The sequence below is a fragment of the Suricata suricatta genome, chromosome 2, assembly GCF_006229205.1.
Source record: "Suricata suricatta isolate VVHF042 chromosome 2, meerkat_22Aug2017_6uvM2_HiC, whole genome shotgun sequence".
Taxonomy (NCBI): Eukaryota; Metazoa; Chordata; class Mammalia; order Carnivora; family Herpestidae; genus Suricata; species Suricata suricatta.
This window is the reverse complement of record NC_043701.1, coordinates 130,265,446-130,282,767: the sequence shown is the minus strand read 5'-3', so window position 1 is coordinate 130,282,767 and position 17,322 is coordinate 130,265,446. Positions and strand designations below refer to the sequence as shown.

At 36.6% G+C, this 17,322-nt stretch overlaps 1 protein-coding gene across 7 annotated transcripts in view; it reads left to right on the top strand.

The window, feature by feature from the left end:
- The window catches only part of HERC4 (HECT and RLD domain containing E3 ubiquitin protein ligase 4), a 137,251-nt gene that overhangs the window by 65,598 nt on the left and 54,331 nt on the right, over positions 1 to 17,322 (top strand). For all 7 annotated transcript variants that reach the window (XR_003905535.1, XM_029931764.1, XM_029931766.1 and 4 more), the window contains 5 exons: positions 13,736 to 13,812; positions 14,103 to 14,227; positions 15,626 to 15,685; positions 15,813 to 15,924; positions 16,407 to 16,596. Coding sequence is in view for 6 of the 7 variants with exons in the window: in XM_029931764.1 (XP_029787624.1) it covers positions 13,736 to 13,812; positions 14,103 to 14,227; positions 15,626 to 15,685; positions 15,813 to 15,924; positions 16,407 to 16,596 (564 nt within the window). In the remaining variant the exon portion in view is untranslated. The remainder of the gene's footprint in view (positions 1 to 13,735; positions 13,813 to 14,102; positions 14,228 to 15,625; positions 15,686 to 15,812; positions 15,925 to 16,406; positions 16,597 to 17,322) is intronic.

Sequence of the window (17,322 nt, the reverse complement as noted above, 5' to 3'; positions counted from 1 at the left end):
CAACTAAAATGTGCTTTTTAATTTTTTTTAATGTTTACTTTTGAATGAGAGAGAGACTGAGCGCAAGAGGGGAGGGGCAGCAAGAGAGGGAGACACAGAATCCAAAGCAGGCTACAGGCTCCAAGTTGTCAGCACAGAGCCTGATGTGGGGCTTGAACTCATGAACTGTGAGATCATGACCTGAGCTGAAGTCGGATGCTTAAACTGAGCCACCCAGGTGCCCCTACAATGTACTTTTAAAAAATATATATATTTCCTTTATCATCCTAAACTCTTTTTCAGAATTTGTTCTTGTTCATTTTATCTATGTCTGATATTCTTTGGGATTTTTCTTAGAGTTGTGAGACTTGTGTCTAAATATTTTATTCAGCGATGAGCATACTATAAAGGTTGATATTTGAAAAGGTCCATAACTTTTTATGAATGGCCTTGAAGATTCTTTTTTATTTTTTTAGTAACTAAAAGGCTATCAGTTATGCTTTTATACAGCAAAGATCAGGATATCATTACTAATTTTTCTTTCTTTTTATTTGATGTTGTATTTAGTATATGGCTTCATTTTCTTCCAGTTATTGTTAGGTTTAGGACATGCATTTATTTTAGTAATACTCTTCTTGTGTCCATAGTGGCATGTTGGTGTTTTATTATATCAGTCTCTTCTACATAAGGCACTGTTAAAACATAATAAAGAGATTTTATGATTTACAGGAGCATGGATATTACAAGGAATCATGTATTTCTGTTTGTATAGTTCAGTCACCTATGTATGCTTTTTGTTTTCTTTGAGACTGTGTATCTTGAGATTATTGCATTCAAATGGGAAAGGAAATGGAATTTTAAAATTAGTTGTTTTGCTGCAGCTTAGTTTCATCAAAAAAAAATTGTTGATTTCACAGTAGCCAAAAGGTGCAAACAGCTCAGGTGTCCATCAGCAGATGAATGGATGAAAAAATGTGGCATATGCATATAATTGAATATTAGCCATGAAAAGGAATGGATACATGCTACAACGTGGATGAACCTTGCAAATATTATGCTAATTCGAAAGAGCCAGACACAGAACAATATATTAAATGACTCCTCTTATGTGGGGTACCTACAACAGTCAAATGTATAGAGACAGAAAGTAGAATCGTGGTTACCAGGGACTAGGGGGAGGGGAGAACAAGGAATTGTTTTAGTAAGTACAGAGTTTCTGATTGGGTTGATAAAAACTTTATGGAAATGAATAATGGTGGTAATTGCACAGTTTGAAAGTACTTAATGCCACTGAATTGTACACTTTAAGTGGTTAAAATTTTATGTATATTTCATTACAAATTACATATATATGTATTGTATATAAGATATATAATGGTTGATAATTTTTTGCAATGTACTAAAGTTGTGTAGGATAAAAACTAGTTAAATGTGAATTTAATTTGCTCAGCCCCTCCAGAGGTGAAGCCCATGGCCCCCACCATAAATCACATTGTTAGCATAAACTATCTAATGGGGCCTCAAGGTCACAGGTAAACAAAAACATTGTTATAAGAATATTCCAGACGTCAAGCTTATCTCCTTGGAGCTTGGCATAGGCCAGGGCAGATCTTTCTTTATAATGTATAAAGTTTGGACAACTACATTAGTTTGATGGGCTGCTGTAACAAAATACCACAAACTGGATATCTTGGACAATATAAATTTATTGACTCACTTCTGGAGGCTAGAAGTCCAAGATAAAGATTTTGGCGGGGTTACTTTCTTCTGAGGGCTGTAAGGAGACTGTTGCTTGTGTCTTTTCTGACTTCTGGTGGTTTGCTGGTAATCTTTGGCATTTCTTGGCTAGTAGATACCTGCCTTTATCTTCACATGGTGTTCTCTGTCCATGTGGATCTGTGTTTAAATTTTCTCCTTTTATAAGGACATCAGTCATTTTGTATTAGGGGCTCACCATATACAGTATGACCTCAGCTTAGCAAATTACATCTGCAATGACCCTATTTCTGAACAAGTCACATTCTGAGTACTCAGATTAGAACTTCAACATATGAATTTTGTGGAGACAAATTCAACCCATGACAATATCCCAAATCTAATCCTTTACTTCACTGGTTTTATCATAGGCAGTGGTTCCATAACTACAGCCAACCTTTGTTCCTTAAAATGACTTGTCATACTTAAATCCAGTTCTCAGATATGGTCTTCAGATAAGTACTTTGTTGCATAGTTGATTTGTTCAATCAGTTATGAAAAAGGTACAAACCGTAAGAAGGGGAACAGATTCTTACTGAACCTATACAAATAACTATATTACTACTAAAAAAAAGGAAAGCTAGTAAGGATTTGAATTCTCATTGAATTCTGGGGGTCAGCGAGACTCAGATAAATATATATATGTTTTATCTTAATTTTGAGAGAAAGAAAGTGGGGGAGGGGCGGGGGGGAGAGAGAGAGAGAGAGAGAGAGAGAGAGAGAGAGAGAGAGAGAGAGAGAGAGAGAAAATGTGAGCAGGAGAAGGGCAGAGAGAGAGAGGGAGACATAGAATGTAACCAGGCTCCATGCTCTGAGCTGTCAGCATGGAGCATGATGTGGGGCTTGAACTAATAGACCTGTGAGATCATGACCTGAGCTGAAGTTAGCCACTTAACCGACTAAGCCACCCAGGGGCCCTTGAGTGTTTTTTTGTTTGTTTGTTTGTTTTGTTTTTTAAAGACTCCACATAGAAGTAAGTGAGATCATAAAGTATTTGCCTTTCTCTGACTTATTTCATTTAGCCTAATACCCACAAGGTTCATCCTTGTTGTAACAAATGACAAGATTTCCTTCTTTTTACGACTAAATTGTATTACATTTGTGTGTGTGTGTGTGTGTGTGTGTGTGTGTGAGAGAGAGAGAGAGAGAGAGAGAGAGAGAGAGAGAGAGAGAGAGAGAGAGAGAGAGGAGAGAGATACACCCGTTTTCTTCATCCATTCATCTATCAGTGGGCACTTGGGTTGCTTCCATGCCTTGGCTATTGTAAATAATGCTACAGTGAACATGGGGGCACATATATCTTCTCAAGTTCGTTTTTTCATTTCTTTGGATAAATACACAGAAGTGGAATTGCTGGATTGTTGCAGACTATGAGTGGAGTTTTCTCTTGTCCAGCAAGAGAGGGGATGCAGAATTGAGTATGAGTGAGGCTAATGTCCACAAGGAGACAAGAGCCCCGAGCAGGTGTTTCATCTCTGTATTTATTTAGTGTTCAAGATTTTACACATGTGGTGAATATGAAGAAAACAATCAGCTAGTAATCATTAACTTGTGTGTGTAAGAAGCAAAGGGTCTGGGGGGCAAGTGGAGTTTGTGATCGAAGTACAATAGTATATTGGTGCCAGGTGGAAAGTAATTTCCTAAGGTGATATAACAAGTTACTTGTGATCCCATTATGGTATCTCACTAGCTAACCTTGGGTGCTTTTACCTTAATGGTGGCGGCTTTTTACCCTAAGCTTTTTTCTAACCCTTTATGTAAGTGTCAGGAAGTCTTGAACCTATTTCCATACACTGAATCATATGGTAGTTCTCTTTTTAATTTTTTGAGTTTTTTGTTTCTTTTAATTTTTTTTTATGTCTTTATTTTGAGAGACAGAGACAGGGAGTGAGCAGGGGAGGGGCAGAGAGAGGGAGACAATCTGAAGCAGGCTCCAGGCTCTGAACTATCAGCACAAGAGCCCAACACGGGGCTCGAACTCATGGACCGTGAGATCATGTCCTGAGCCGAGTCTGACGTTTAACTGACTGAGCCACCCAGGTGCCCCTATTTGTTTGTTTTTTTAAGTAGGCTCCACATTCACTGTGGGGCTTGAACTCAACAACCCTGGGATCAAGAGTCAGGGCTGACTGAGCTAGCCAGGCACCCCTCTTATTTTTACTTTTTCAAGAGACCGTCGTACAATATTTGATAGTGGCTGCACTAATTTACATTCCCACCAACAGTGCCCAGAGGTTCCCTTTACTCCACATTCTCACCGGTGCTTGTTATTTCTTGTGTTTTTGATAGCAGCCAGTCTAACAGGTATGAGGTGATATACCTCAGTGTGTTTTTGAATTGCTTTTGATGATTAGTGATGTTGAACACCTTTTAGTTTGCCTTTTATATACCATGGAGAAATAATCTTTTCAGATCCTCTGCCCATTTTTAAAATCAGATTACTTGTTTTTTTGCTATTGATTATTCTTTATTTATTTTGGATATTAACCCCTTATCAAATATTTGATTTGCAAATATTTTCTTTCATGCCATAGGTTCCCTTATCATTATTATTGATGGTTTCCTTTGCTGTGCGGAAGCTTTTCATTTGATATAGTCTTACTTGTTTATTTTTGCTTTTATTATCTTTGCTTTTGGTGTCAAACCAAAAGCTAATCTCTAAGATTGATGTCAAGGGACCTACTGCCTATGTTTTCTTCTAGGAGTTTTATGATTTCAGATATTCTATTCAAGTTTTTAATCCATTTTGAGTTAGTTTTTGTATATGGTATAAGATAGTTGTCCAATTTAATTCTTTTGGATGTGGCTATCCAGTTTTTCCAACACCGTTTATTGAAGAGATTGTCCTTTTCCCATTATATATTTTTGGCTCCTTTATCACAAATGAATTGACCATATATGTGTGGTTTTATTTCTGGCCTCTCTATACTATTCCATTGATCTGGGTATTTGTTTCTATGCCAATACCCTACTGTTTTGATTATGATAGCTTTGTAAAATAGTTCAACTCTGCCTAGCTCTTGGTTGTCTCTCAACCTTTGTGATTGTCCAAGCAGTCTTTAATTTTTAGTCCCTCCCAGTAATTGAGGGTGTGTCAAGTCCAGTGGATATCCAAAATGGGAGGATGTCAGTCAGCACCTAGATTCAAGCTGATTGGAAACCAGACTCTCAGGTAGCAGGCTTTAAAGTATGCAGACACTATAGTCCTGTGGGACCACAAGTGTAAGTCCAAGTATCCACTAGATCCTAGAGGGATCCTCTTGGCAGCAACCATGAAAATCAGGGTACCAGACAGTGGTACAAGCTCCTTCCCAGGAAACAGCAGTGACTTGAAGTAATGCAGAGGTACAGGGCAAATATCGCATCCACGAGTCTTAGTTCTCAGAGATCACATCAGTAGGTCACTAGATGTATACTAAACCAGAAGTCTGCCCATAAGGTTGAAGCTCCAGGACATGCAAATAGACAGACCTTCACAGAAAGATGAGATATATTTCATCTGCTGTTTGTGCTGTGCACTGGTGGTGGTAGGGAAGTGGGGGTTGCCAGCCAGGAACAGTCCATGGCACCTTCTCTCCCAGGAATGCAAGTCCCACTGTCAACCAGAACCAGACACTCAAGGGGCAGCCACAAAAACCAGAGCAGTTGATGTGTATATAGCTCCCCTCTGGGAGATGCTGGTGCTCTGGAGTATGGCAGAGGGAGAGCACGGAGGTGAGGCCTTCTCTCCGAGGTCTCTGGAGAGGATCCTTAGAAGTAGGATCCTTAGATGTATGTTTAATTAGAAGCCTGCCTCTCAGGCCACAGTTACAAAGATAAGCTAATAGGACTCTTTTGCAGAAAGATCAGACGTCTCCATCTGTTGCCTCATGCTTGCCCTAGGAGTGGTAGCTGGTTAAGAACTTTCCTGTGTTGATTACAGTCCTGTGAGACCTATGAGCCAGGTGACCAAGAGGTGTTCCCTGGGCTGTAGCCACAAAAACTGGGACACCAGATGGAGGATGCAAGCTCCTTTCTGGCAGATACTGGCAAGCCGAAGTGAGGCAGCAGGAAATATCATTTTTAAATGTTTCATTTAAGCCTAACAAAGCAGAATTTACAAAATTGTTGTTGAATTAGATAACTTTAAGACAAATAGTTCCTTTATATATCCAAAAAAACCCCCAAACAACAGAACAGTAAAACAAAATTAAACATTATTCTAAACGAAACCACAGTAAATTTTTCATCAGTTCATTCATTCCAATGTAAGTTCATTCATTTCAATGTAAGGTTTTTCTGTTGGATTTCGGATTAGCAATTTCTTAAAACTGCTTATAGACTTTAAAAAAATTATGAGTAATTCTAAGGCAGTCAGTCCACTGGTATGTTCTGAAGTTATCTGTCTCCTCAGAAGCCTGTATCCAGATGTCTATTTTTTGAAATGTAAGTGCCTTCATCTACTTGGTACAGTTCCTTTTGCATGCCTCTGAGATGTCCTTTTTTGAAAACACAAGCTCTGGCCATCCCAGAGTTTCTAGGAGAGGCTTCAGGCAAGGATCAGAGTAAAACAGGAACTATCAATAGATGACTGAGGCTTACAATGGGTGTTGCTAGTTTATTGCTTATAGTTGTCAAATGGAAAGATCTGATGAGGGTTCATTATAAGAATAATAAAGCTGATAGGGATATTTGGTTGTTTCTGTGGAATGCAAAACTCATTATTCCAAAACATTTTTTAAATAGCATGTTTCTAAAGATGATGATTAAGGCTTGTTCTGAAAGAAGTTAGTGACTCTTGACATCAGATTCATAAATGTAGAGGACTATAATTTCTTAAACAAGAAAAAATGTTGAGGGGTGCCTGGGTGGCTAGTCAGTTAAGTGTCTGAGTTGATTTAGGCTAAGGTCATGATCTCTCCCTCCTTCTGTCCCTCTGCCACTAGTGCACATGTGCCCACAAGCACTCTTTTTCTCAAAAAATATGTTGAGATATAACGTGATAATCCTAAGACTTAATGTACCAGGAATAACAAAGAACATCAAGTGAAGATATTTAGTAAGTCAGGAATCAAGATTAGACATCAGTATATTTTATAAACTTTGTGGGAAAGTCTGAAATACATCTCATTTTCAAATAGGATGATACTAGATATGAATTAAAGCAATAAGAATATACCACAAAACATTTAAAGTAACAGTTAAATAATAACTGAAATTAGGACTTAGCACCAGAACTTTGATAAGTATAGGAAAATTAGAACAATTTCATTAGAGTTTTGAATAGTTTTACTTTATGTTTAAACATCTGTGGGGCTTTTTGTTTGTTTTTAAATTTGTTTATTTTTGAGGGGGGGAGGGAGAAACAGAGTGTGAGCAGGGGAGGGGCAGAGATAAAGGGAGATACAGAATCTGAAGCAGGCTCCAGGCTCTGAGCTGTCAGCCCAGAGCCCAGCATGGGGCTCGAGGTCATGAACCACAAGATCATGACCTGAGCTGAAGTTGGATGCTTAACTGACTGAGCCACCCGGGCGCCCCTGATATTTAAACATATGGAAAGCAAAGGTATTGACAAATCTCCAGGGACTTATAAGACAGATGACTTTTGAAATATTTATATTTGATTACATCTTACCATATAAATTTAACTTAAGATTGGATGTCTTTTTTTTTTTTTTTTTAAACTGAGTTGAGTTTATTGTCTTCCTACACATGTAAGCTTATCCCATAGCTTTTTGTTTGCTCAGTTGGCCCTTTTCCCCTCTGGCACAAGAAATGGAATCTATTTGCTGTCCCCGCTGTAACCACATGCCCCACCAACAACTTCTGCTCATGGCAGAGTCAGAAGGAAGCCGGCTACCAGGGACGCTGTGCAAATCCCTTCAGTGGTCTTTCCAGGGGGATCATGTATAGCACCTGCTTGGGCCTGAGGGCAGCTGAGTTTGAGACTTCAAAATTACTGCAGCAGGCAGAAGTAGGTGAGAAATAGTGGGCAAAGTATCTCAACGCAAACAGCATGTGGAGCTAAATCCGGTTGGGGAGGAGTAGGTCCTGGGAAGGGGGCAGTTTACTGTCACAGCCCTGCAAGAGGTCAGCTGGCGCTGAAAGGCCGTACCCCCCAAAAAACATAAAGCAGTAGTGCCAAAGGCAAAGCCACACAAATTCAAGGGCTCGGCTCTGACTCAGTGCTGTGGCCACTGGCAGGGAGGCGGTCCACATCTTAAGACAGGTTATGCAAGCTCTCTTCCAAATGCTTCTTTCTAAGTCAGCACGTTTGGACTTTGGACTTTGAAAAGCACGTTCCCATGAAAAGCGAGTTATACATGATCTTTAAGTTGTCAGTCCAGGACCATTTTGCTTACGGCTTTTCCGAAGGGCCCATTACACTTAATGGCTTATCTAAAAGACAGCTCTTGTAGGTGCCTATTGATTTTTCTGTTGGGTGTCTTTTCTAATTTGACAGCTCTTCTCATGCAACTCTTATAATAGTAACACATTAAACATACTTAATTATTTCTAGCATCTCTTCTTATATGAAAGAAGAAACTTTTGTGATTCTCTAAGGCCTTTCTAGGAATTCTCAAAGTTATTTTCACTAATACGTAAAAGTTATCTTGGAACTTTTAGTTTTCTATTGTTAGTATATAATTTTGTGAATTGTATTAGTTTGCAAGAGCTGCCAAAAAAAAAAAAAGATACCACAGACTGGGTGGCTTAAACAACAGAAATTTATTTTCTCACAGTTCTGGAGGCTAGAAGTCCATGAACAAGGTGTCATGTCAGGAGTTTGGGTTTCTTCTGAGGCCTTTCTCCTTGGCTAGCAAAGGCTGCCTTTTTGGTGTGTCCTTAATGGCCTTTTCTCTGTGTGAATGCATCACTGATATCTTTTCCTTTTATCATAAGGACTTTAGGTATATTGGATTAGGGCCCTACCCTAACAGCCTCATTTTGCCTTGATCGTTTCTTCAAAGACTTGATCTCTGAATACAGCTATAATCTGAGTTACTGGGGGGGTTAAGAATTCAACCTATGAATTCGGGGTGGGCGAGGGGAATAATCGAACCCATAACAGGAAGGCAAAAATCATGGAAATTGTGAGAGATTTGAACACTTTATTAAGATATAATTATTGGTGCTAGAAATAATACCTGGTTACTTATTTTATCAAAGTGACAAAGATTTCAAAATAAATGGGGGTAATGAAATTGGAAAGAATGTTTAGCTGTTTTAAAACTGAGGAACTTTTGTTCCCTCCCCCACTTTAAATGATGGAAGACAATAAAAGCAACAGAAAGCATTGAAAATTATTCTACTAAGACACAGAATTTTTGCTGTCTAGCAGAGTCACAAGAAGTAAAGAATAACATTTCTATCCTAGGTGAACGAAGACTTTCAGTAAACCATGGAAACATACCCTTCAAAATTGAGTGAAATTTGCTAAGACATTAACACCTTTTATAGCTTTTTTCAGAGTAAGCAAGGCAAATAGAATTCACTTGCCACAGTGTCTTCCATTATGCTCTTTCGTATTCTGGAACAAACTAACTTGCTTCAGGATAGGTGGTGGTGTTTCAGAGGGTTCATGAAATCAGAATGACTTTTATATTAATACTAAGATGTTATCTTTGTTAAGATGTAGTGCATTCATTATTGCTCACTTAAAAATTTTTTTTAAATGTTTTTATTTATTTTTGAGAGAGAGAGAGAGAGAGAGAGAGAGAGAGACAGCATGAGCAGGGGAGGGTCAGAGAGAGAGGGAGACACAGAATCTGAAGACAGGCTCCAGGCTCTGAGCTAGCTGTCAGCACAGAGCCTGACGCGGGGCTTGAACCCACGAACCATGAGATCATGACCTGAGCCGAAGCCACCCAGGCACCCCATTATTGCTCATTTTTAAATGAATCAATATTTTTAAAATTTCTTAATTTTAAACTCCAGTAAAAACGTATGCTTTTAACCTCTTAAATACTGGGAAGTTGTTGGGGGTCCTGAATGTCCTAAAAGTAGAAAGGAGTTCAGAGACCATCAAAAATGACTCCTTTTCCTTGTAAATCAAAAGCACGTGCATAGTTGTGTCTTTATCAGTATTGCTCCTAAATAGAAGTAAAATTTACAGAACTGTGACTAGGTCAGTGATAACTTTCAGGTGGAGATATTCCTGAAGGGTGCTCTAATCAGGACTTAGTAAAGGAGAGGGACAGGGGGGTCCTATTTCAAAGTCTTCTCAATTTTCTCTGACAATGTTAAAAAGTCTTTTGTAAACAATAAGGAGAATGTGAACTAGCCCTCCTAGATATGACAACATGTACTATATAAAACTGTAACAAAATAGGTTATTGGTATATACAGACATTTAGATCATTATTACCTAATGGGAAATCCAGGGTGGGTAGCAGAAATCCCCATATAGGTTTGGGTATAGATTTTATTTCAAGTTCAAACTCTAATTGCTTAGTAATGGCTTTTGAAGAGAGTTATTGAGAAGGACTTTGAGAACACTTTTGGGATAGAGAAGAGTGTCAGTATTGCTTAGAGTTGTGGTATAGGTGCTTTTTCATAACATTAAAACAAGGTGTCACTAATCTGTGAAGAGGGGAAAATTACTCAACACCTGAAAATTAGGGAGAAAAAGTTAGTTTACATCCTAAGAGTATCCACTAAAATAAGTTATAAAGGGATTCAAGAAGTAAGTGTTAAAAAGTTCTTAAGAAAATAATTCTCTGATTTCAACATGGGAAAGCTTTTGGGCTCCTGGCTGCCTCAGTCGGAAGAACATGTGACTCTTGATATTGGTGTTGTGAGTTCCAGCCCTAGGCTAGGTGTAGAGATTACTTAAAGAAACAAAACACATCAACATGGGGAAGGCTTGCCCAGCATTATGGCAATGAAAGTCTTCTTAAAGGATGAAATAAATACATTTGATTAAATGGAAAAAGAAATACTCTATCAAAGTCAAAATTAAATAAGAAAAATGGCTGTAGTAAATACACCCTAAGATTAATTAGCCCAAACATCCAAAGTGTTTATACATATTGGTGAGAAAAACAGTAAGATAGCTAATAAATAAATAAGACAAACATTAATAAGACACTTAATAAATAGTGGCACCTGGGTGACTCATTTGGCTAAGCATCTGACTCTTGATTTCGGCTCAGGTCATGATCTCATGTTTTGTGAGATTGAGCCCCACATCGGCCTCTGAACTGATAGCACAGAGTCTGATTTGGATTCTCTCTCTTCCTCTCTGCCCCTTCCCCTCTTACACATGCGCATGTTCTCTCTCTCTCTCTAAAAAAATAAAATTAACAACAACAACAAAAAGATGCTTACTAGATAAAGGAAATTAATAGAAATTCCCAAAGAGGAAATTCATATTACTAAAACCCATGCAAAAATTATTATCCTCTTTAGTATCAAAGAAATGCATATTTAAAAAACAAGAGAAGAGTAAGTGGAAAAGATCAAGAGTTAATATTTTCCTATTACAGAGTAGCAAACCTATTGATAGGCAGAAGCTAATGGGCTAGCTACAAGGTGAGGAAGTAATGTTAGCATATCATTATTTTTCAACCTACGGTGAATTAATAGTCATAGCACCGAACTTCAGTGGTTCCTAACATTGCAAAAAGTAATCCAACCATACATTATGTACTTCCTGTTGGATGAATAACCGTCATCATCACCTTCTAGTAGTTTTGCTTGTTAAAACAATCAGACTTTAATTAAAGCCTCTCTAGATTTAACTACTGATTTACAGGAAGTACAGAAGACCAAGAAATATGTGAAGAGAAAGTTTGAGGATACAATCAGCAAAATTCAGTCTGCAAGAAGCTGTATAACACAAATGACTAGGTTTTATAAATTTTTTGGAGTAGTAATTAAAAGGAAATTAACAAAAATACATTTTGGTATCTTTCTCATATCCCCCAGAAACCCATTCATGTACTATACTTATCCTTTTTGACTATTTATAGAGAGCAAAATCACATTTTAGGGATAAATGAATAACATCTTGGTAAATCTTCTGAGAAAGTGAAGGGTTTCGTGTAGATTTATGAAATGACAGAAAAGATTTTATGTTGAATCACTGGTTTATTTAATATTAGATTTACCCTTTTAATCTGTTTTTAAAAGTTATTTTGGGGGCACCTGGGTGGCTCAGTTGGTTAAGTGTCCGACTTCAGCTCAGGTCATGAGCTCATGATTTCATGGGTTCAAGCCCTGTGTCAGGCTCTGTGCTGACAGCTGTCTGTCTGTCTCTCTGAAAAATAAACATTAAAATTTTTGGAAAAAAAAAAGTTATTTTGGGCTTCAAGCATTCATGGTACTTATGAAAAATTTAGTCATATTAATGTTCTGAACTCTGAAGTTCTTATTATTAGTATGTTTTAAGCTAGGTAAATACTACTTTATATTATATATTCATGTTAACAAATATCTAGTGAGTTCTTTTGCAAATAAAACATGCTTGGTAGTAGGTAATAATCAAGGAAATTAAGATGTGGTTTCTTTCTTAAAGAAATTTTAATTCTGTAGCAGCCACAGTCAAAATGATACAAGATGAAAAATTAGTCAACTAAGGGGTGGTGGGGGTCTGGAGTAGGATGACAGAAATGTATTATATTTGGAAATAATTAGCCTTAAGTTAACAGTATTGAGCTTTGATGTTTTGGTATGTAATACCCTAAGTACTATCCCAGCAATCCTTTTTTTTTTTTCCCCCAGTAGTACTTTTGATAACAGATATTCTTTCCATTTTGAGAAGCAGAAGAGAAGAAAGGAAGGAGTTTGAATATCTTTTTTTTTTTTAGGTTTATTTATTTTTGAGAGAGAGAGAGAGAGAGTGCACGTGAGTGGGGCAGGGGCAGAGAGATGAAGATCTGAAGCAGGCTCTGCACTGACAGCAGAGAGACCATTGTGGGTCTTGAACTCAGGAACTGTGAGATCACGACCTGAGCTGAAGGCAGATGCTTAACTGACTAAGCTACCCAGGTGCTCCTGAATATCTTTTTTTTTTTTTTTTCTTTTGATAGGCTCCACACCCAACGTGAGGCTTGAACTCACAACCCTGAGATTAAGAGTCATGTGCTCTACTGACTGAGCCAGCCAGGCAGACCCCTCCCTCTTGAATCTCTTTTTGAAAAAGAACTTTATTATCATTACTTCTGCTAAATTTGTTTATTAATTTTTAATTTTTTTTTAATTTGGGTTTGGGTTTATTGATAAACAGTTGCCAATGAAGAGCTGTGTCCTCTTTTATACAGCTATATTGAGAGAAAATAATTTTATATTATCAGGTGTTTCAAGAAGCTTTTTTTTAAAAAATATAATTTATTGTCAAGGTAACTAACATGCATGTGTGTATACAGTGTACTCTTGGAGTTGGGAGTAGATTCCGGTCATTTATTACTTACATACAACACCCAGTGCTCATCCCAACAAGTGCCCTCCTTAATGCCCATCACCCATTTTCCCTGTCTCCCTAACCCCAATCAACCCTCAGTTCTCTGTATTTAAGAGTGTCTTATGGTCTGCCTCCCTCTCTGTAACAATTTTTTTTTTTTCCATTCCATTCCCCTGTGGTCTTCTGTTAAAGTTTCTCAAATTCCACATATGAAAAATCTTTAACATTTACTTATTTGTTGCTATTGTTGTAAAAAATGGATATTCTTAATTTTAATTTCTTCTGAGCTGTCTTTTATAGCTTTCATTCACTTTTTACATTATCTTCAGTTTAAAGTATATTGGGATAAAAAAGATCTAGACTAGATAACACCACTTTTTTGTGTGAGTCAGAAGAAAGACTTCTCAACTTTTGAGGTGCTGATTATGCTTGTGGAATCATTGAGTGGTCCATCTCATTTCCATAGTGATTACTAAGAATATTTCAAGTCATTTTATATCATTGAATGCTGAATGGTAAGTCTAATTAGATGATTAGGAGAAAAACCAATAGCATATTTGATGCTCAGAAAAATGTCATGTAAATCTTGAATTTCTTTATATTTTATTTTTATTACAGATTCTGAAGAATATTTCTGTGTGAAAAGAATTTTTTCAGGTGGAGATCAGAGCTTTTCACATTACTCCAATCCTCAGGTAACAGTAGTCCTATAAATAATTATGAAACTCAAATAATTTTGAATAATTTTTAAAGCCCATATTAATGTTCTTTGTATGTTACAAAGTAATTGCCTTAAATTTTTTTTGCCATCAAGTCTACAAAGCTTTTCTGATCCAGTTGGTAAGTTTTGTTTCAGGGGCTTAGTAGAGATATACTCTATTTAAAAAAAAAAAAACAAAACACATACATAAGAAAAATGTGTCTTGGTGTAAGTTTTATATAATATATGTTCTCTTTGACTAATCTACTTATTTTTTAAATTTAGAACTGTGGGCCACCAGATGACTTTAGATGCCCTGATCCTTCAAAGCAGATCTGGACTGTGAATGAAGCTCTAATTCAAAAATGGCTGAGCTACCCCTCTGGAAGATTTCCTGTGGAGATAGCCAAGTAAGAAAAACATTTTACCTACACAAAACACACAAACATGATCTTTTACTTCCAGGTAGTACATCCTGTATTTAGAAGTTTTTATTACCTATTTCCCAAATGGTTTATGTACATAAGTTTAAATGTCTAGAATTTCTATAATAATGGATATTTTAAGAGATCATTCTTTCATGTATGTAATATTAAATGATAACTTAAATATTAGCCTTATCCACTTTTGGATTGGGTTTAAAATCATGTTACTTCTAGCTTCCTAGTGGTCACTGTCTTTTAACTTTTATATTCCCAAAAAAAGATTTGAATATTACTTTCTTGAATATTTTGCTTATAGATGAACTTGTTTAGTACTTAGGGTTTTTGTTTTTGTTGCAGGTGGTGTTGGGCTTTGGGTTAAGGGACTATATCTGATAATCTGTTTTTTAAATTCTGGATTGTTTTCCCAAATTAAAATTTTTCTTAAAAGCCTAAAGAGTGGACTTCAGGAAAATAACATCCCAGATTAGATTTACCACCATGTGTAATTAAAATGAAATGTGTATGTTTATGTAAAAAAAATTTTTTTTCTCTGAAGAACACCAGTTTTGTGTCTCTGGTCATAACCACCCTGATCTTATTTGATTTCAGATGCTAAGTAGGGTTGGGCCTGATTAGTACTTGGATAGAAGACCTCCTGGGAATACCCAGTGCTGTAGGCCTAAAACAGACAAAACAAAACAAAACAAGACCATCAGATTTGTTTGATGAATCAGAGGATGAGATTAGGGTAAACAGTAAACATTTATTAAGTATTACTTAATCTTCAATAATTTATAAAATTCTAACTTCTTCTAACTGAGTATTGGTTAGAGGAGTATTCTGTGGCATTAAATATTAGATTAAATATTTTTATTAATAAAAAAGTGGGGGTTGAGGACATCTGGATGGTCCAGTTGGTTAAGCATCAACTTTAGCTCAGGTCATGATCTCATGGCTTTGGAGTTTAAGCCCCATCGGGCTCTGAGCTCTCAGCACAGACAGCTCGGACAGCTCAGAGCCTGGAACCTGCTTCCGATTCTGTGTCTCCTTCTCTCTCCCTGCCCCTCTCACTCAGTGCTCTGTCTCTCTCAAAAATAAATAAATATTTAAAAAAAATAAGTGGGGTGCCTGGGTGGCTCAGTCAGTAACGTGTCCTACTCTTGATCTTGGCTCAGGTCATGATTTCAACTGTGCATTGGCCTCTGCACTGACAGCCTCGTGGAGCTTGCTTAGGATTCTCTGTCTCCCTCTTTCACTTCCCTCACCTGCTCATGCTCGCTTTCTCTCTCAAAATAAATAAAAATAAACATTTAAAAAAAAAAGAAAACGCAAACATGTAGATTTCTCATTTTGTGATTTGGGGATTTTTAACTTTCTTTCTAGTGAAATAGATGGAACATTTTCTTCCTCTGGTTGTCTGAATGGAAGTTTTCTGGCTGTTAGGTAAGTGGTAATTCTTTGGTATGTGGAATTTTTCAAGTTTATTAAGTAATATATTAAAGAAGTGAAATAATTTGAAGTTTTATTACTTTCCTTTTACTCTCTCCTTTTTTTTCTTTTTCTTTTATAGCAATGATGATCACTATAGAACAGGCACCAAATTTTCAGGAGTTGATATGAATGCTGCTAGGCTTTTATTCCACAAACTTATTCAACCTGATCATCCTCAGATATCTCAGCAGGTTTGTTCTGAAAGTATTTTGTATTTGTATTATGTAGCCTGTAGAACTTTATAATCTATGTTACTTTGTAGGTCTATAGCCTGATTCACTTTACATTTTCAAATGCCTCATTATTGAAGTACTTTCTATGAATTTATTATATAAACTAACATAAGAATTAATAGGGTTTTATTTAAAGCATTTACCATTTAGCTGTCAAATATTTGTAAAGCTTTCCAGATGTTTGAGTAGACCTTTAATTGAGTAAGACCTTAACTTAAACCATGTTGGTTAAGTCTTATACTTACACACAAGATTTTTAAAATTCTCTTAGCAATCCTTAGGCATTAATTTTCATTGTGCTTCACAGTACATTCAGTGATTCATTGTAAGATACTTTTTCCACCATTTTATGTTTGCTATAAGATTTTTTCTTTTCTTCTTCTTTTTGGAAAGTACATTCATTTTAAATAAAGTAGGTTTTACTTTCTGTCAAAATATAGGTGGCAGCTAGTTTGGAAAAGAATCTTATCCCTAAATTGACTAGCTCCTTACCTGATGTTGAAGCATTGAGGTTTTATCTTACTCTACCAGAATGCCCCCTGATGAGTGATTCCAACAATTTTACAACAATCGCAATTCCCTTTGGTACAGCTCTTGTGAACCTAGAAAAGGCACCACTGAAAGTACTTGGTAAGAATTTTAGTATTTTTTTCCTTTGTAACTTTTCTCTCTAAATGAAAATGCTCATAAGCTTTTAATTTTTTTGCTGTCTAAAATTCTGCTGCCTTGCTTATTTGACACCGTCTTACTGAAAAAGAAACCTATTTTTCCTTGTATTGCTTTCTTTAGTCTTCTGATACTAGTTTTTAGAGGGAAAGCATGTTAAATATTAAATTTTTAATCAAACACAGCAGCAAAGACAGTATTAGGAAAGATAAATACTGTGTTCCTTATTCCTCTCCCTCATCTCCTCGGTCTTACTATTAAAGAGGTAATGAGGAGGAACAGTTAAACCTGAACAAACATGGGTTAGTAAACCTCTTTGAACTCCGTTAACTCTTTGCCTTACATTTCTCTTACTTGCTAATCTCCCCATGTTTGATTTTATTTCTCTGTATGTAGATGAGATTCTGCCGCTCATCTGATCTTATTTTTCTGTCTGTAGCCTAGTTTTTGGCCTAAAGTTTTCTCACCTTAATTTTTCAAATTGTATAGATTTCATCTCTGTTCTTGGCCATTAAGATTTGCTCACTGTATTTAATCCAATACTCTCCTTTTTTTTTAATTAAAAAAATTTTTTGTATTTATTTATTTTTGAGAGAGAGAGAGCATGAACAGGGGAGGGGCAGAGAGAAAAAGAGACACAGAATCAGAAGCAGGCTCCAGGCTCTGAGCTAGCAGTCAGCACAGAGCCTG